The 21,134-nt window shown below is 39.8% G+C and overlaps 1 protein-coding gene across 1 annotated transcript in view; it reads left to right on the top strand.

Annotated features, from left to right (window-relative positions):
* The window catches only part of Gpr89a (G protein-coupled receptor 89A), a 45,348-nt gene that overhangs the window by 18,346 nt on the left and 5,868 nt on the right, over positions 1–21,134 (top strand). Inside the window, exons 6-10 of the mRNA XM_027956153.2 lie at positions 5,242–5,362; positions 6,170–6,250; positions 13,425–13,534; positions 15,345–15,433; positions 16,825–16,917. Coding sequence (XP_027811954.2) covers positions 5,242–5,362; positions 6,170–6,250; positions 13,425–13,534; positions 15,345–15,433; positions 16,825–16,917 — 494 coding nt within the window. The remainder of the gene's footprint in view (positions 1–5,241; positions 5,363–6,169; positions 6,251–13,424; positions 13,535–15,344; positions 15,434–16,824; positions 16,918–21,134) is intronic.

The raw sequence follows: 21,134 nt of genomic DNA, 5'->3' as shown, positions 1-21,134 counted from the left end.
AGCAAATCATTTCTCTAAAAAATATCTGATTTTTAACCAAATTTTCTTCTTTATCCTAAGGAGTACCAAATGCTAGTTTTGGATCATATGTCTGTCATTCTGGAGCAGCAGTTTTTAACCTTGGTTTAGTGAAAAACATAGAAAGGTCTCTTTAACTTAAATCTCCTATATTGAATGCAGAATTATAGAAATACAGTTACATAGATGTTAGTCACTTTTTCATTACTATAACAAAATACCTGAGGTAATCGACTTAAAAAGAGGAAAGGTTTATTTTGGTTCACAGTATTGGAGGTTTCAGTACATAGCCTATTGCTTTGAGGCTTGTGGCGAGCAGTACATCATGGTAAGATTGTGACAGAGGAAGCTGTTTATCTCATGGCAGCCAAGAAGCAAAGAAAGAGAAAGTAGAACAGCCAGGGTCCCAATATCCCCTTCAAGGGTGTACCCCCTATAACCAGAAACTTGCAAGTAGGCCCTACCTCTTAAAGGTTCCGTCCACCAGTATCATGGGTGGGGACCAAGCCTTTAACATGTAGACCTTTGAGGAACACATCCCGAACAGTAGAATCTGTCCCAGCTGCACCGGCTCCCAGATATGTAACACCCCTGCATTGTTCATCTCTACGTTCAGGGCTTCATGTGCATCTGTCAATTTGGTGAAAACTATGGACATTCAAAACCTTAGTTTCAAGGAATTCTAAGAACTTTGGGCTTTCCAGACTCTTAACACAAAAAGAAATGCCAGAAAAGAATTGCAGTGAACACTGGACAGGTCTAAACTCTGCCACACTTCCACACGTCTTCCACGTGTACTCATTGCCTGGAGGCAGAGATTTTAGGCAAAAGGTTTTGAAGATCTTCTGCAAGTGGGTCAGAGGTAATGTGCAGTTTTTAAAGCATAGGCAGCATCATAAATGACTTTGGAAATAAAAAGAGGTCTTTTAAAATTTGAAATAATAATAAAGAAGCAAAAAAGTGGAATCGCTCCAGCCTACCAACGACAGTCAGATCCCCAGCCTGGTGCAGACCTGCCCGCGCTCCGGAGTTCTCGAGGCCTTCCAGAGTCGAGCTGCTGGGTCAGCTCTTCTTCCAGAGGTGGCCGTTTTCACCCTGCCTCCCTTTCCAGATGCTTCTTAAGATTCGACTCTGACCAGTTCCTCTAAGAAGACTTTCCTGGAGGACATCACTGGGGATATTAATCGCCCCCACCTCAGGGGACTTGTTTATTTCACCTACATATTTCACTTATTTTTATCCCCTATAAAGCTTAACTTATTTATTTCCTTTCTGACTTCCTCATTGATCTCTGGGCTTCCTTGAGGTCAGAAACTGCTCGTATTTGTCTTTATTTGCTTTATATCCTAGTGCCTACTCTGAAGGCACATAACAAGTGTTTGGTGCGTGTTTTCTGAATCAGTGAATTGGGGGGAAAATTGAGTTTTCTTCGTGGTAAATGAGTTGAAGAATTTAACACGCTGGATAGGAATTTAGGATTTGCTAATGTGGTCAGCATGCCCAGGTCAGTGTGGGCATGACTTGATAGTCAGATTTGATAGCATTGCTGGTAGTATTGCTCTCATACAAACCTATTCCATATGAGCCCACAGACAGACCAGTTTGTGATGCTAGAAGTCAGTTGAAGAATTTTAGGCAGCTCCATGTAGTCTAAAGACCTGCCTGATGGGATTCCCCAGCTCTCTCCTGCACTCTCGCAGCCAGGGCGGCCAGGCCATGGCAGAGGGGAGAAGACCATTGTGTCTGTCGTGTCTTTGTCTGTTTCTTCTTCTTCTTTTTTTTTTTTTTTTTTTAATCTACGTATGACGGCGGAATGCATTACAACTCATACTACACACACTGGGCCCAGTTGTTCGTGTCTCTGTGTACACACAGTATGTTCACACCAATTCCTGTCTTCATACTGTACTTTGGATAATGATGTCCATCTCATTCACCATCACTGCTAACCCCCTGCCCCCTTCGTCTGTTTCTTTTCCTAACTTTGATGAGAATATCCTGAAAGGACACTCAGGGAAAGCTAGGGAGATGGTTTCAGTTTGGGCCTTTTTTTCATGGTGAAATAATTGGTCATTTCAGTTTCACATTCTGAATGTTCAGGTTTTTTAATTTATTTAAACCTCTAAGAGAAGTAAATAGGAAGAAATGTTTAGGCAATCACTTAGAAGCAGCCAGCCTTACACTGCCATCTTCTTTTTTAAAAATATTTTTTAGTTGTAGTTGGATACAACACCTTTATTTTATTTATTTATTTTTATGTGGTGCTGAGGATCAAACCCAGCGCCTCACATGTGCTAGGCGAACGCTCTACCGCTGAGCCACGACCTCGGCCCCTCAGTATGATTTCTTGCTGTGGAGATCACAAAAAACTGTAAGACCCAGGCCTTACTAATTTGTAAAAAAGGTCTAAAAAAGTACTCCTTGTGCAATGCACTACAAAGTACTTTATTTTAATTTTTTTTATAAGAAATGTTAACATTTTATTTTATTTTTTTTTTATTGGTTGTTCAAAACATTATAAAGCTCTTGACATATCATATTTCATACATTAGATTCAAGTTGGTTATGAACTCCCAATTTTACCTCAAATACAGATTGCAGAATCACATCGGTTACACATCCACATTTTTACATAATGCCCTATTAGTAACTGTTGTATTCTGCTACCTTTCCTATCCTCTACCATCCCCCTCCCTCCCCTCCCATCTTCTCTCTCTACCCCATCCACTGTAATTCATTTCTCTCCTTGTTTATTTTCCCATTCCCCTCACAACCTCTTATATGTAATTTTGTATAACAATGAGGGTCTCCCTCCATTACCATGCAATTTCCCTTTTCTCTCCCTTTCCATCCCACCTCATGTATCTGTTTAATGTTAATCTTTTCTTCCTGCTCTTCCTCCCTGCTCTGTTCTTAGTTGCTCTCATTATATCAAAGAAGACATTTGGTATTTGTTTTTTAGGGATTGGCTAGCTTCACTAAGCATAATCTGCTCTAGTGCCATCCATTTCCCTGCAAATTCTATGATTTTATCATTTTTTAGTGCTGCATAATACTCCATGGTGTATAAATGCCACATTTTTTTTATCCATTCATCTATTGAAGGGCATCTGGGTTGGTTCCACAGTCTAGCAATTGTGTATTGTGCTGCTATGAACATCGATGTAGCAGTATCCCTGTAGTACGCTCTTTTAAGGTCTTCAGGGAATAGTTCAAGAAGGGCAATAGACACCCATAGCACAAAAGTTGATAACAAAAATCAACAAATGGGACTTACTTAAACTGAAAAGTTTTCTCTCAGCAAGAGAAACAATAAAAGAGGTAAATAGGGAGCCTACATCATGGGAACAAATTTTTACTCCTCACACTTCAGATAGAGCCCTAATATCCAGAGTATACAAAGAACTCAAAAAATTAAACAATAAGAAAACAAATAACCCAATCAACAAATGGGCCAAAGACCTGAACAGACACTTCTCAGAGGAGGACATACAGTCAATCAACACGTACATGAAAAAATGCTCACCATCTCTAGCAGTCAGAGAAATGCAAATCAAAACCACCCTAAGATACCATCTCACTCCAGTAAGATTGGCAGCCATTATGAAGTCAAACAACAACAAGTGCTGGCGAGGATGTGGGGAAAAGGGTACTCTTGTACATTGCTGGTGGGACTGCAAACTGGTGCGGCCAATCTGGAAAGCAGTATGGAGATTCCTGGGAAAGCTGGGAATGGAACCACCATTTGACCCAGCTACAAAGTACTTTAAACCACAAAAATAGTTAATAAAAAGACACCATGTTAATGGGAATAAAAGTAGAAGGGGCATTGTTTTTCAGTTTTTAATATGTAATAATTTGTATTAATCCCTTGGGTTTTTTATGTTTTTGAGTGATATTATGTACACAGTCAACAAACATTTGTTATATACCTCCTGTGTGCTAGATAATAAGGAAAACAAAGATCAATTAGACGTCTTTCCTGTAAAACGATACAAAATCAAGAGATGTGTGGAAAGTAGAATCAACAGAATTCAGATGAGAATTCATTCCTTCATGAATACCCCACAAGTATCAGTGAGCACCTACTGATGTTACTTGCTAGAGAGAACCGTGAACAAAACACATTTGGATTCTGCCCTGCTGAAACAGTCTTTTGACTGGGACTAGATATGTAAATAAGTAAATAGTTGCCAGTTGTGGTCATTGTCACCAAGGCACAGAGTACTGTGATAGAGAATGACGCAGATAAAAATGTCGAATTTAGTGCAGGTGACTAGAATCGACCTTTATTGAGACTTTGGACTGATAATTAAGCTGAGATTCAAAGGACAGACCAAAGGAAGGTCCAACAAGAAGGTGTAAGAATCATCTTACAAGACTTAAGACGGAAAAGAAGAAGTAGGAGATGGAGCGGGGACTAGCCGTCCAGAAACGGGAAGTAAGAGCAAATGAAAACCAGTGTTGTCCTGGGGTGCCAGACTTCCTGAGTGCTCTTTAGCTTTGCTTTCCCTCGGTTACCCCAATGCGTCATCTGGCCGCACTTGTCTTTGTTAATTGGTTCTTTTTAGTTATAGAATCCATTTTGATATGATTATACAAGCATGGAATATATCTTATTCTAATTAGGACCCCAGTCTGGCAGCACCTATTGTAACTGCTGAGTTGATTTTCAACATTTTCATGTAATAGGAAAGAGTTAATAATTAGAATACAGCTGGTAATCTAAAACTCACATATTTGCCTTTGAATTACTCATCCATCTTTACATTCAGCCCATTTGTTAGATGCACTATGTGCATTGGATTCAGAAAGGAATAAGACATAGCTAAAAAGTATGACCTTAAGGGGAAATACATATATCAAAAGTAACTAGCACAGAGTGCCACCTACTTACCATTTATACTTTTCCAGAAGTGGTTTTCTTTGCTTTTTTTTTTTTTTTTTTTTAATTAAACCAGAGCTTTTACTAGAATTACTTTGTCTTTGCTCTGTTAGAATTCACACTATCTAGTATAACCGGTCAGTACTGTTATTTATAATTATTATTATTGTACTGTTATCACCCAATAAAAGAGATGACTAGAGCATACGGGATAATAAGGAAGTCAGTTGGCTTCTGTGTTTATTAGAGAGCACACTTAGAAGTTGGCGTGTGTAGTCATGTGGAATGATTCCGTTGTGTCTGTGTTACCTGGTATCAATGTACTGTGACGTTTTCAGGGATACTGTCCATAGAGCAGCTCATCAGCCGCGTGGGTGTGATCGGAGTGACTCTCATGGCTCTGCTCTCTGGATTTGGTGCTGTCAACTGCCCATACACGTACATGTCCTACTTCCTCAGGTAACGTGCAGTTTCTCTTTTCTTTTTTTTTTTTCCTAGTCATTTAAAGACGTATGTCATGCCACCATCTTTAATACTTAAATCATATTAGATCTATTACTCTGCCTTTTTATTCTTCTCTTCTTGTGTCCCTGTAGTTGTTAATCTGAAATCTTTTCAAATAAGTCTTATCAATTACATTGATTGTCTGTGTTATTTGTCCTTTTATATATTTATTTCAGTACCAGGGATTGAACCAAGGGGCACTAGACCACGAACCACATCCCCAGCCCTTTTTAAAATTTTGAGACAGGGTCTTGCTAAGTTGCTGAGGCTCACTGTGAACTTGCAATCCTCCTGCCTCAGCCTCCCAAGTTGCTGGGATTATAGGTATGGGCCACCATGCCTGGCACATTCATTTATTTTTTAAATGGCAAATTTCATCCCCCACTCACATTTTTTGAAAGAACATTTCTGGTGGTCAGCAGTGTGATTTAATCCCAACTTCAGAAACCAGTTCCTCCAAGAAGTAGAACAGTAGGGTACAATCCCAGGTTAAAAGTGAGCTTAGTCGTATATCCTAGATCACTGGATCACAGCTAAGAAGGACTGTAAGAAGCTAGATGCCTTCTACTACCCTGAGCCCCAGAAGAGTGACAAGAAACGACAGGGAAAGCATTTTAGATTGTAGTCATTTTAATATTTTGCAGAAAAAAGCAAGTCCTTGAATTACTGGTAACAGTTAGGGGGTTTTTGGTTTCTCCGATGGCTTGTATTATGCACAGGGTAGCACCCCAAAACAATGCTGACAGTTGGTGTTTATTGTAGGAATGTGACTGACACAGATATTCTAGCACTAGAACGGCGACTGCTCCAAACCATGGATATGATCATAAGCAAAAAGAAAAGGTAAGATCACATTAAAATGTACTCTGTGGTCTGGGGCTGTAGCTCAGGGGCAGAGCATTCCGGGACCACTCCCCAGTACAAAAAAAGAAAGGATCAAAAGTCTGAGAGGGGTTGGGGTTGTGGCTCAGTGGTAGAGCAGTTGCCCAGCATATGTAAGGCACTGGCTTCGATCCTCAGCACCACATAGGAAGGTAAATAAGTAAATCAAAGGTATTGTGTCCATCTACAACTAAAAGAAACAATTTTTTTAAATGTACTCTATAAAGTAGGGTATTATCAAATATTCATGTCCATTCATCTATGAAAGAAAATTCTCAAAGTCAACCAAATTCCCTGAATTTAGATATTTCTCTATCTAGGTTGTTAAAGTAACTTTTCTATTTGACAAATGGATGTTTTAAAAGTCTTTTATCCTACATTTTAAACCTTTTCATGTTTGACTTAGATCTTTTCAACTTCCTTTTCTATAACAATTTAAAATCCTTCAAGTCTTTTCATTGTCATTGTTGTTTTTATGATCAAAAAAATGCTTTTAGAATATACGTTTTCCAAGTGGCATTTCATAGGAATCTGTTCTACAGGACAAAAGAAGAGACTCTGAAATCAGACTGAACCCTTGAGCTAGTTTATGTCTTTGTGCTTTGGTTTTCTTGTTTGTCAAGAACAGAGTTGATATGTTAAGACTTGTAGAGACCTTAGATCGGTGAGCTAAACCTAGATAAGTTGCTACTCAACTTATTAGTCTCTGTAGAGTAATCATATAGTGAAAATTAAATACTTTGCCTTCATTTTATTCATTCATATATTCGTTTAATAATTTTAGAAAACTTAGTCTGTGCCAGACACTGTACTAAATTCTGGAGAGACCTTTCGAGTAAAACTAAAAAAGGAGCTGGGAAGTTTAAAAACTACACAGAAATATTAGTTGCTGCAGCTGTGATAGATTTCTCAGTTTGATTCTTGATAAGTTAGTTGTCTGCTAGTACAAAAAACCAACAGTCCTCAGGAAGAAAAAAAAAATTTCTAAAGTCACTGCAAAGTATCTACAATATCGAGTCTTCCACCAAAACTTACTAGTCATTACAAAGAAACAGAGCAGACATATCACCCATATTCAGGATTAAAAACAATCAATAAAAACTAATTCCAAATGTGCCCAGATAATAAATATACAGCAAACAAAGACTTGAAGGCAGCTACTGTAAATACATTCAGAGACATAAAGATAAGCATGATGTTAGTGAAAAGATAGAGAATCCCAATGGAGAAATGCAAACTTTGTAAAAGAACAAATGGAAACTAAAAATGATAACAACTGAAATAAAAATTTCACCACCTAGGCTTAATAACAGAGTTGATGTGGCAGAACAACCTCAGTGAGCTTAAAGATAGGTCAGTAGAGATCATTCACTCTGAAGAATAGAGAGGTCAGAGACTGAAGGGAGTCCAGCATACCTGTGGAAGGGGTGGGGAGAGTGTTTCACGAAATAATGACCAGTCCCTTCCCAAAGGTGGTGGAAAACATTAACAGATCCAAGAAGCAATCTGTAAACACACAAGGACCTGAGAACGGACGGACAGACAGACTGCTCAGAGCCAAAGAGAAAATCTTTTTTTTTTTTTTTTTTTTTTTGGCACCAGGGATTGAACTCAGGGGCACTTGGCCACTGAGCCACATCCCCAGCCCTCTTTATATTTTATTTAGAGACAGGGTCTCACTGGGTGGCTTAGTGCCTCGCTAAGTTGCTGAGGCTGGCTTTGAACTCAAGATCCTCCTGCCTTAGCCTTCCGTGCTCCTGGGATTACAGGCATGCACCACTGCACCCAGCAAAGAGAAAATCTTGAGAGCAGCAAGAGGATAATGGTGTCATGGGGAAACAATGAAAAGGGTAATGACTGTTCAACAGTGTTATCGGGTACAAAATAAACACAAAAATCAACTGTATTTCTGTATATTAGCAGTGAACATCTGGATACCCAAATTAAAATACTTTACTATTTATAATTGCTCAAAAAATGAATTACTTAGGAATAAGTCTAACAAAACATATACAGGACTTTTTTTTTTTTTTTTTAGCACAGCATTATAATTAACATAGCAGTTGGGTTTCTTTGGACATGTAAGAAATTTTATTTCAATCCCCATTCCCCCTTTTTCCTCCCCTCTTCCATCCTCCTGTTCCCTCTCTTCTGTATAGGATTTATATGCTGAAAATTATAAAACTCTGAAAGAAATCAAAGATCTAAATAAATGGAGGGACATATCATGCTTATGGATTAAAAGACTTAACATAGTAAATGTTAATTCTTCCCAAATTAATGTATAATTTTAGTGTAATTCGTTTCAGAATCCCAGCAAGATTTTTTGTGGAAATATATAAAAACATTCTAAAATTTGTGTACAAAAAAATAAAATAAATAGATAACTAAAACAGTTTTGAAAAAAAGAACAAAATAAGAGAAATCATGCTACCTAATTTCAAAACTTATTATATGTCTGCAGTCGTTGGGAGTTTGTGGTATTGGCAGACAGGAAGTGAGCGAGGATGGAGAACCTGAAACAGGGTGACACAGGTGTCCCAGCTAGTGCCTGACAGACAAGCAGCATGCAGCGGAGGGGTCAGCCTTACTACTACAGCAGCAAGACACACTTAGACAGAAAAGAAGCAAACCTACATTGCATACTTTATGTAAAAATTAACTTAAAACATCTTAAAGTAAAATGTAAAACTTTTAGGGAAAAATCTTTGGGATGTGAGACTGGGGAAAGATTCTTAGACTTAATGTTGAGAGTGCAGTCCATGAAAGGAAAAATGGATAAATGAGATTCCATCAAAGTTAAAAAACTTTTTTGCTTTGAGAAAGAGCTTGTGTGGATGCTGAAAGGCCAAGCTATAGAAAGAGAAAACATTTGTAAACCACATATCTGAAAAGACCAGTATAGAGAATTTTAAAAAGTTTAACATAAACTTTTTTTTTTTCATTTATTTTTTAGTTGAAATTGGACATGATATCTTTATTTATTTATATTTATGTGGTGCTGAGAATCGAACCCAGGGCCTCGGGCCTCGCTCGTGCTAGGCGGGCGATCTACTGCTGAGCCACAACCCTAGCCCCACAGTAACATTTTTAACAAGCGGTACAATCCAGCTTCAGTGATGTGAGCTGCTAAGTGACGAGGATCAGCACAGTCCCCTGGGAGAGCAGCTGGACAATCCGCTCCAGCTCTCCAGTTGGAAAGCTGGAGATGTCACGGCCCCTGCTGAGTCCCTGTGCACTGTCCGAGGTGGGCAGCCACTGCCAGGCCCTGGGTTAGGCAGAGCGCCCCAGCACTTATGCTGTATGAAGGGACAAGTCTCTACTGTTGTTCCAAAGGCCAAGCTCCCCAGCCCAGTTGCCAAAGAGGGTGGGCTCTTGGTCCCAGGCTCTCCTACTAGTACATCCTCTTCCCAAGCTCTTCAGCCTGTGTCCTTGGTTACTAAGAGACTAGATTGTTAATGATTTTTCTTGTGGCTTTTTGACCTAACAGAATTCATGTAGGACACCAAATTCCGAGTGTGTGCAAGAGCAGAATCCATATGTGCCCCACATGCCCATAGGCACCAGTCTATGTGACCAATAAATTGTGCATTTTTCACTCTTAAAAAAAATTAAAAAATAAAAACGCAGTCCATTTAGGAAGTGGGCACAAATCATGACCTGACATATTACTGTAAAGGACATGTAGATGGCATGCGAGGACGTGGGAAGATGCTGGACGCTTTCACCATCAAGGGTACGAAATTAGAACCACAGTGAAGGACCACTAGGTACTTTTCAGAATGACTAAAATAAAAACTAGTGAAAACACCCAGTGTAGTAAGAATGCAGAAGAACTGGATCACGCACACGTTGCTGGTGGAAATGCAGAACAGCACAGGAACAGTTCAGCTGTCTTGTGAGAACTAAGCATACAAATGCCAGACCTCAGTAATTGCACTTCTGGGCACTTATTCAGGGAAAGAAAAATTTATATTCACAAAAACTGGTATAGGAATGTTATAGCAGCTTTAGTCACAGTAGTCAAACAGTAGAAATAACTCAGGTGTTCTTTAATGACTAAATGGTTAAGTGCTGTGGTACATACATAGTGTGGATAATTTCCAAAGGATACATAATGTATAATTATAATTGTGTACACTTGTTTTGGTACCAGGGATTGAACTCGGGGGCACTTGGCCACTGAGCCACATCCTCAGTCCTATTTTGTATTTTATTTAGAGACAGGATCTCACTGAGTTGCTCAGCACCTCGCTGTTGCTGAGGCTGGCTTTGAACTTGTGATCCTCCTGCCTCAGCCTCCTGAGCCACTGGGATTACAGGTGGCGCCACTGCGTCTGGCTTGAATACACATGTTTGAAATGACAAAATTATAGAGAAGGAGAAGAAATTAGTGGTTGCTAAGGATTAAGGAGGAGTTGACAGTAGGAGGCATGTGAACTGTCTAAGGCCACATGGCAGATCCTTGTAGTGATAAAAATATTCTTTATCATGACTATGTCAATGTCAGAATCCTCTTTGCACAATATTTCCATTATTGTGAATACCTTCTTAAAACCATTATGAATCTACAATTATCTCCAAATTTAAAGTTCATTTTAAAAAGAAAAACAAAGTAGCTGCCTGCCTGTAATCCCAGCAGCTTGGGAGGCTAAATCAGGAGGATCTCAAGTTTAAAGCCAGCCTCAACAAAAGTAAGACGCTAAGCAAGACCCTCTCTCTAATTAAAATACAAAATAGGGCTGGGGATGTGGCTCAGTAGTTGAATGCCCCCGAGTTCAATCTTCAGTACCAAAAAAGCAAAGTAATGGCTGACATCCTACCAGAAACCATGTGTTCTAAGTCCTCTTTTCACCACTGTGACCAAAAAACCTGAAAAGGACAGTTTTAGAGAAGGGAAGGTTTGAGTCTCACAGTCTCATCGATCTCTGTCCATACCTGGTCAGCTCTATTGCTCTGGGCCCGCGGTAAGCCAGGAGAGCGTGATGGAAGAAAGCAGCTCAGGACAGGGAAGCAGGAAGAGCCTTCTCCTCTCACCCAGGATAAACTATGCACGCCCCACTGCCCACCTCCTCAGCCACCCCCGCCTGTTACACTTAGCACCCAGCTAATCCCTGCTGGGCATGATGAAGCAAAGACTCTCGCAGCCCAGGCTTCATCTCCAACTGTCTTGCATTGTCTCACACGTGAGCTTCTGGGGGACACCTAATGTCTAAGCCATAAACACAGTGGTGAGACTGGAGAGTGAATGAGATTGGGCTTGGGAGTCTTTGCTTCCTTACTAAGGTTTTATATTTTCTGAAATCAGAGTAGAGTAGGATGACATATTTAAGCCATAGTAGACATTTTTTCAGTCTCACCCCTTTCATGATGCCACAAAACCTCAGCCAAGTGCACTTGATTTTTTAATATATATTTTTTATATAATGGATTTTAAAATGGTATTCGGCTAATAACAGTTAATTTGTTGGGAACTACCCTTATTTTTTAAAAAAGGCAATCATGAACACAGTGGTGATGGTAAAGAAGAAAGCATCTACTTCTGTAGTACCTTGTATTGTTTTGTTAATTCCGTTTTACTGCATCTCAGAAAGTCTGATTTTAACTTTTCTTCCTGAATATGTGAATATTTTTCATCTGCAGCTTATTTGATAGGTGCAAAAGTTGGATTATAATTAGATGGTAAAGTTAAAAGTAAAGGTGAATGTTTTAAGACAAGACTGTTCTTGTGTGTGTGCGACCAGTCTTCACTTGTAGTGATTACACTTCTCTGCCTGTTATCAGACCATAGGGCAGTGTCAGTCCCTGTACGTGTTCAGCCAGTTCCACGTCACGTCCAGTCATCAGTGTGCAGACAGCGGAAACCAGCTTCTGTGTTCCTCTCTTCGAATTGCCTCTCCTTTAATCCTGCTTATGAAGCTGAAGTGAACCATTAAGTGATGGAGTAGAACCTTTGCTTCATACACCTGTTCTAGCTTTCCCCGTTTTTTACTTTTTCAGTAAAAATTACAGATCTTGCCAAATCAGAAGTTCCCTGGGTCTGAGCCTCCTCGTGGTTGTTAATGACATCTTTCCCCAAATGCTGAGCTTACAATGGATGCAGATGTATGTAGAGGGTGGGCAGAAAGAGCTAAATGGCACTGGGCTTCATTCTTAGTATCAGAGGCAAGGGTTGCTTTGAGAAGAGAACAGTTAAGTCACATGATGACACACCGAACATTCTTGCTTGTTAATATCACTTTAGCTAATGACTTAAAGACTTTCCAGGTAAAAAGACAAACACCAGTTCTGCTTCATCATCCTGACCATTTTTCTCTCTTATCACCCCAAAAAATATCCACCTTGGATTAAACGTTTCTGTGGCTCTGCTACTCTGTTTTTACTAGCTCATCCTATTCAGTTTAGGACTGTAGGGCTTGGCCCCTTTTAGCCTTCAAATAATCATCCATGTCTAGTTTTATTTTTAATCTAAAAAAGACCTTGTTCTTCATGATGAGCTGGATGTGTCAGCAGCTACTATGTAGCAGTTAGGCCCCCCGTGGGGACAAGAGGAAAGAAGGAAAGAATGGTAGGTGTTCTGATGATTTATTCTGTAGTGAGACAGATTATACTAAGGGAAGGGGAAATTGGAGATAGTGTTAAGAGACCAAGATTATGTATTTTTTATTTGATTTTTGTTATTGTTGTTCCTTTGTGCCTCCTTTTCATTGAGTTTCTCCTCTGTTCTGCTTCTTTATCTAGGTGTGTTAGCGATTTTTTCCTTAATATTAACTGCAATAATTATTAATATATGAACAACACTTTGTAATTGACAGTATGAATTCTTATATATTATTTCAGTGATCTTTACAACCATCCAGAGATGAAGAACTGAAAATTGTAGGTCTCACAGCTTCTAAGTAGCAAATACAGCCTTCAAATAATATATTGCCCTGAGTTCTGTTCCAGTGTGGCTTGCTGAGGCCACGTTGCTTCTGGGAGTGTATTACGAAGTGGAAAAGTGGGACTCCGAATCAGTATCCTTTCCTGAACAGCTCAGCAAATGAGAGAGGGAGTGGTGAGACTGGAGAGTGAATGAGACTGGGCTTGGGAGTCTTTGCTTCCTTACTAAGATTTTATATTTTCTCTGTTTCAGAATGGCAATAGCACGAAGAAGTATGTTCCAGAAGGGGGAGGTGCATAACAAACCATTCGGGTTCTGGGGAATGATAAAGAGTGTTGCTGCTTCACCTCCAGGAAGCGAAAGTATCCTTTATCCCTCTACTTGATTCTTTCTACACTCTGGACCAAGGGCAGAAGAAAAAAACAGTATTGGGATAGTTCTTTGCAAGGTACCTGAATGCACTGGAGTCCAGACTGGCTTAGGAAATACAGTATGTGTAGAGTCATCTTTCCAACACCCACGTAAGATCATAAAATCAAATCTTTGAGCTGGAAGGGTCCTAAAGAGTCAGTCTTTCCATGTTACAAATGAGAAAATAGACCCAGAGAGGTTAAGTCACAGTGTTTGTGGCAAAATTAGGAACAGAACCGCGGTCTCCTGTTCATAGTTCTTTCCACGACACTACACTCCCAACTCTGAAACCCACCTCAGACATGACGGCTCTCTTCTTTAGTAACCTTCTGGTTTAAAAGAAAATCAAGGTGATGAAGTTAATAGATTGGTCTAGCCCAGCTGGTTACGGTGTTGAACTAATTCCCAAATTCAGTAACCAAATCCCTCCGTGACCCCCAGGCCATGTAGCCATGGGGGACTGAGTCTGAAATCACATCTTCCTGTTTCCTTCCTTGGCCTAGGGAAGAACAGATTCCCTTTGCCTTCAACTGGAGAAGGATGAAGTATGTTGCTATAAATTATGATATAACTTGGTGTCAAGTGCAGATAATATCAAGAAAGAATAAACAGAAATGCAAGATGCTTATGGCTGAGAAAGAAAAAGAATTATTTTAATCAGGAAACATTCATGTCTTCTTTTTTCAAGAAGAATGCTAAGTGATACGCTGATGAGTAGGATATAATCTCCCTCCTAGTCATGGTGGAACACATCACTAGCTAACCTGTTGTTTGGTGGCCTGGGCCTTGCCCATAGCAGCCACCACTGAGGACGGACCTGAAGGGCAGTTGTGGATGTCAGTAATAGTGGGGAAGTCACCAGGGAGGGAAGATCTGGTTAAAGTGGAGGTTTGTATGTTAAAGGTACTGTCTTTACTATTTTCATTACTCAAAACTCTAAAAGCCAAAAGTATAGGTTTAAGCTATTTCAGTGATAAGTCCCACGGTCATCTAACCTCTCAGAGCTTGCGACCTCAGTGAGGAAAGTAGTGACACCGTCCACCGAGTTCTTGGAAAATAGCTCAGCTTGGTGGGAAGAAGAGGCCACGGAGTGAGGGGCCACGGAGTGAGGGGCCATTGTAAGGGCCATGGAGTGAGGGGCCATTGTGAGGGCCACGGAGTGAGAGGCCATTGTGAGGGCCACGGAGTGAGAGACCATGGGGTGAGGCCATGGAGTGAGGGGCCACGGAGTGGGGCAGACCTCACTTTGCATCCACGGCTGTTAGTGCGGTGGCTTGAGCGAGCCAGGGACCTCTGAGCCTCACTGTCCTTATCTGCAGAATGGGTAACACAGGATTGTTGGGAAATAAAAGATAACATCTGAAAGAGCTAAACCCCAGCCTCAGTTTTTGTTCCCTTCCCAAACATCAAACATTGTGTTTATTGAGATCGTGCTTATTATAGATGTTATTATCATGCAGGCCTTTGAGCCTTCAAAGATTATATTTGACGTAATTTAATAGACTGAAAAAGAAAAACAGACAAACCATCTGCTAAGACGCTTGAGCTGGGAGGGACTGAGCAGCAGTCAGTCCTTGGTGATTTTCAAGGTGGAGAAGCTTTACACACCTCTGCCAGAGGCTGGAAAAATGCTATGAAGTACAGGAAACTCAAAATGCAGATGATTCCTGGCTTTAGAAAAAAATCAGAAGCAAATGCTTTCTTCACTGCTATTTTTTGAAATTTCTGTGTGATTAAAACCTTGATGCCCGTTTGTGCCAGATCTTACTCTTATTCAACAGGAAGTGGATGCTTTGGAAGAACTAAGCAGGCAGCTTTTTCTGGAAACAGCTGATCTATATGCTACCAAGGTACAGAGCAAGGCGACTGCAGTGTGGTTTTACCAATATGATGGTAAAGCTAACCTGGAAAGACTAAAGAGCAGGCTGCACTTGTAGCTCAAGGAGGAGCACTTGCCTAGCACGTGTGAGGCCCTGGGTTTGATCCTCAGCACCACAAAGAAATAAATATATAAAATAAAGGTATTCTGTCCACCTACACCTAAACATTAAAAAAAAGACTAAATAACTTTATAGTATTCTCTACGACAAAGCAATGCAAGGAACCCCTCCCAGCTTCATCATGAGAATGGAGCATTAGGATGAGTGGTGACTTAACGAGGTCTTTCCTATCACTGCACAGGTCCTTAATGGAGCACTTTCATAACAGAACATGGAGGGATAGTCAGAGGAGGCTTTTCAACATCTAGGGAGACGGCATGTACCACTTCCTACTGAGCCGGGATCGAGATGGCAGCTCCTCTGTTTCTTTTTTCTTTTCTTTTATTTTTTTATTTTTTAGTTGTAGATTAACACAGTACTTTTATTTTGTTGTATTTGTTTTTATGTGGTGCTGAGGATCAAGCCCAGTGCCTCACACATGAGAGACAAGCTCTGTGCCACTGAGCCCCAGCGGCAGCCCACTCCTCTGTTTCTTTTTATTCCCTGATAAGTTACTTATAACAACAGTAGAAGCTAGGCACAGTGGTGCAGGCCTGGAATCCCAGCAGGTCAGGAGGCTGAGGCAGGAGGATCACAAGTTCAGAACCAGCCTCAGTAAAACAACTCAGTGAGACCCTATCTCTAATAAAAGTGCAAAATAAGGCTGGGATGTGGCTCGGTGGTCAAGTGCCCCTGAGTTCGATCCTTGGTACCAAAAAAAAGAAACAGTAGATACCTATCTGCTGGGTCTGTCCCTATTTTAACAGACCCAGATCAAAAGGTCCTAACTGCAAGAAGTGACTTTCCTGTATATACCTAGAACGCAGTATAATCCAAACGTGCAAGATCTATTAAGGTTTCAAACTATTTTAATCCTTTTTGAGGGTGAGTGCACAGGGGTAGTTATGAAGGGTAGAGGTTAACTAACAAGCTTTAGAGACAGACCTGACCCTACTCACCAAATTGACTTTGGGCAAGTTATTTAACCTCTCTCAGACTCGATTTTCTCATCTGTAAAATGAAGATAATAGAAATACTCATCAGAAGATTAAAGTAGACAATGCATATAAGATATTTGTCCCAGTCTCTGGCTTAGAGTAAACATTCAATAAACGTTGGCCACTACTGCGACTGTCATTTTAATATTATTACCATGGGAGTTTGGGACTCGGCTTGAACAGTGATTCATGGAGGGGTTCTCTTGTTGAAAATACGTTTACGTTTGCTGGGACTAACCATGTTTTATGTTTGGTTTTCCTCAGGAGAGAATAGAATACTCCAAAACTTTCAAAGGAAAATATTTCAATTTTCTGGGTTACTTTTTCTCTATTTACTGTGTTTGGAAAATTTTCATGGTAAGTATATTGTTTTTAATTGTAAGAGTTGGGTAATTTTTCCCTGAAAATGGCAGAAAGAGAAGACAGCTTTGATTGATACATTTGAGTTCAATTCCAAATTCAATTGAGTTGACAGAGAGAGTGACCTTTCGTATCTCCAAGCCTCCCTTTTCCCCCCTCTCCTATTTAGAGGACGGAGAAATGGAGGCTGCATGAGACGCATGAGTTGATTTAAAAGTTTCTTATTTCACACTCTGCTTTTCATTACCCATGAACACATGACTGTGTATAATCTCAACTCCTAGTTTCACCTCAGAATAGAAGCCACTTGGAACAGGTGCGGTGGCGCACACCTGTAATCCCAGTGGCTTGGGAGGCTGAGGCAGGAGGATCAAGAATTCAAAGCCAACCTCAGCAACAGTGAGGTGCTAAGCAACTCAGTGAGACCCTGTCTCTAAATAAAATACAAAATAGGACTGGGAGTGTGGCTCAGTGGTTGAGTGCCCCTGAGTTCAATTCCCGATACCAAAAAAACAAAAAAGAAGCCACTTGGGGTTGGCTCAGTGGCAGAGCACTTGCCTAGCACACACAAGGCCCTTAAAAAAAAAAAAAAATGGAGACCACTTTTCCTTTTTAGTAATCTATATCTAAAAACTTAAGTTCAAAATAAATTCTAAAATATTTACTTCTGTAGATAGATTCATCTTTTGGGCTTACCACTCTTATTCTTGTGTGATTCTCCCTGTTTTATTGTCTGTGCATTTTATGTACGTTTGTTTGTCTTTACTTCTGACTCATCTGTGGGTATTCATGGATTTCAATGTGACCGTAGAAAAGGCTGATTTGACTTTCTAGTTTGGTGACCTTCCTACTGGAGCTGTGTTTGCACAAAGAGGAGCTTGGTCAGCTTGTTGTTGATTTTGACCAGTATGGATGAATGAGGGATTCTGGACTTCATGGATCTAATGATACAATAAATTGAAGTCAATAACACTCAGATGATATTTAAAATCTTGATCCCTTCAATGAGAAACGATGCATAAAGTAGGATGTTCAGTTAACAAAGCCTCTAAAAGAATGTTTCTTGAGATGCAGCCTATAGGAGAGCATGTCATTTATTAACAGCTTTTCCTAGAGTTATATAATTGACCTACAATAACCTGTTTAAAGTACACAGTTTGCTGAGTTCCTGACGTGTGTACCTGTGCAGCAGCCATCACCACACTCCATCATGTTAGCTTTCCCCCTGCCCCTTCGTAATGCCTCTCTTCACACTCCCTGTTCCCAGTCAAGAACTGATCTGCTTTGTGTCGTCATTCTATCTTGCTTATTTTACTCAGCATGATTATTGAAGTTTCACGTGGTAATGTAATTTATTTCTTTTTATTGCTGAGTAGTATTCCACAGTTTGTTTATCCATTCACCTAGTAGTGGATATTTGTTCCCAGTCAGGGATATTACAAATAAAGTTGGCTGTGAACATTTGTAAACAAGTCTTGTGTCTAGACATGTGCTCACTTTTCTCTCAGATAAATAGGAGTAGAATGTGATTCATATGGCAAATGTGTGCCAAATTCTTCTCCAAAGATGGTACCAGTTTTGTTCCTACTTGCAGTATGTGGGAGTTTCTGTTGTTGTACCTCACCAGCACTCCATCTGGTTGGCAGTTTCAGACATTCCAACAGATTTGGGGTCTTGATGCCCGTTTTGATTTACATTTTCCTAACCCCTAATGATGTAGAGCTTCTTTTCATGTGTTTATTTGCAAGCTGTATCCTCTTTGGTGAAGTATCTTTTTAGATGCTTTTGCCAATTTTTTTAGTTAGATTGTTTATTTTATTTTTATTAGGTTTTTAGTTTTTTTATATATTCTGGAAATCTTTTATGAAATATGCACTTCCAAAAATTTACAAATATTTTTATCCTAATCAGAGGCTTGACTTTCTATTCTCTTAGCAGTACCTACCTACCTACCTACCTTTCTTTCTTTTCCTACTATAGATAGTGCTTCTTGGCATTGTATCTAAGAAATATTTGCCTAATCCAGAGTCACAAAGATATTTTTCATGCTTTTTTAGAAATTTTAATATCTTTACATTCTGGTCCATAACTCATCTTGAGTTAATTTTTGAAGTCGTTTGGTATGAATCTACGTAAATTATTTGCATGTAGATTTCCAGTTATTCTAGCACTATTTATTGAAAGATGGTTTCTACATTCAGTTGCCTGTGCAGTTTTGTCAAAAAAATAGTTGAGCACATGCACACGGGTCTGTTTGTATGCTCCTGTTACTTTCTGTTGGTATAGTTGCCTTTGTCTGCCCCACATTGTCTGGGTCACTGCTTTATAATAAGCCTGAAGTCAGAGGGTGTAAGTTATCCAACTTTGTTCTTTTTTCAAATTTGTTTTGGCTATTCTATGTCCTTTCCATTTGCATATAAATTTTAGAATCAGCTTATTAGTTCTTACCAAGAAAATGCCTTCTAACTCTGTATTGGGATCGTGGGATCTATAGGTAGTTGAAGTGAGATCTTGACAGTGTTGAGTCTTGCAGTCCATGCACCCGGAGCCCTTCATATACTCAGACCCGTGTAGTTGCTCTCAGCAGTGCTCAGTGGGTCTTGCACATCTTCTGTCAGGTCTCTCTGAGTGTCTGACATTTCTGAAGCTATAGTAGGTGTGATTGTTGTGTCGTTTCAGTTTGATTGTTACTAGTGTATAGATATGACTCCATCTTATATATTGATCTTATATTCTGCAACCTTGGTGACAGTCCGTGTTTTTTCTAGAAGTCTTTTCATAGATTTCGTAGACTTTTCTGCGTAGACAATCAGCTCTTCTTCCTCTGTAATGTGATGGCTCCTCTTTCCTTTCTCTCTCACTTACTCTCTTCATTTCCTCCCATGTCTTTACCTCCATCTCCTCCTCTCCTGTCTCTTCCCCCTTGCTCCTCCTCCTGCGTCTCCTGAGCCTTACTGCATTGACCAGAACCTCCAGCCCTGAGTGGAGCAGAGGTTGAGGAGTAGTCGTCCTGCCTGGTCCCTCATCATCGGGAAGAGTATCCAGTCTTACACCGTTAAACACGATGCATGCTGTTGGCTTTTATCAGGTTGAGGAAGTCCTTCTCTTCATGATTTGTTCAGTGTTACTAATCATGAAACAGTGTTGGATTTTGTCAGATGCCCCTTTCTGCATCTGTTGAGATATCATATGATTCTTGTTTCTGTATTAAATTAACCTTGCACTTCTAGAATAAGTCTGACTGGTCATGATGAATATCCTTTTTGTATTTTGTGGGATTCAACTTGCTAAAATTTTGTTAGGAATTTTTGCATCTCTCTTTATGTGGGATATCAGACTGTAGTTTTCTTATAATGTTTTTATTTGATTTTTAGTCAAAATAATACTGACCCTAGAGAACTAGTTGAGAAGTATTGCCTCCTCTTCTAATTAGAATGAAAGTTTGTATGGAATGTTGTTATTTCTTCCTTTAAGGTTTCTTAGACTTGACCAGTGACAACATCTGGACCTAGAGTTTTCTTTGCAGGAAGATTTTCTTTAAAGATATAAGGTTTATTCAGTTATCTATTTATTCCTAAGTGAGATCTTGCAGTTTGTGTCTTTCAAGTAATTTGTCCATTATTACTGAAATTGTATTTTATTGGCATAATATTGCTCTTAATGTTCCCTTATTATCCTTTTGGTAGATATACAGTCTATAGCAATGTAACCCCCCTAGGGATTGAACCCAGAGGCACTTAACCACTGAGCCTTCCCCGGCCCTTTTTATTTTTTATTCTTTGAGGCAGAGTCTCACTACATTGCTTAGGACCTCGCTAAATTGGTGAGGCTGGCTTTAAACTTGCACTGTTCCTTCCTCAGCCTCCTAAACTGCTGGGGTTACAGACATGCGCAACCACGCCTGTTGAGATGTCACCCTTTTATTCTTTTACTGCATAACAATTTTATTGAGCTATAATCCATATACAATTTACCCATTTAATGTACAATTCAATACACATCATCGCCGTCCATTTTTTAACATCTTCATCAAATCTGAAAGAAACCTTATACTCATTAGTTTAAGTATTAGTATAGTGGAGCGTAAGATTAGCATACTCAGCATTTATAGCATCTTCACTCCTTTTGTGGCTTAATAGTGATTGGTTGGTTGGTTGGTTGGTTTTTTCTGGTCGAATATGGTATGACTCCTTGTATGGATAACACCACATTTC

Source organism: Marmota flaviventris, chromosome 10 (assembly GCF_047511675.1).
Source record: "Marmota flaviventris isolate mMarFla1 chromosome 10, mMarFla1.hap1, whole genome shotgun sequence".
Lineage (NCBI taxonomy): Eukaryota > Metazoa > Chordata > Mammalia > Rodentia > Sciuridae > Marmota > Marmota flaviventris.
The sequence above is the reverse complement of the archived record's forward strand: the minus strand, read 5'-3'. Positions and strand labels throughout refer to the sequence as shown.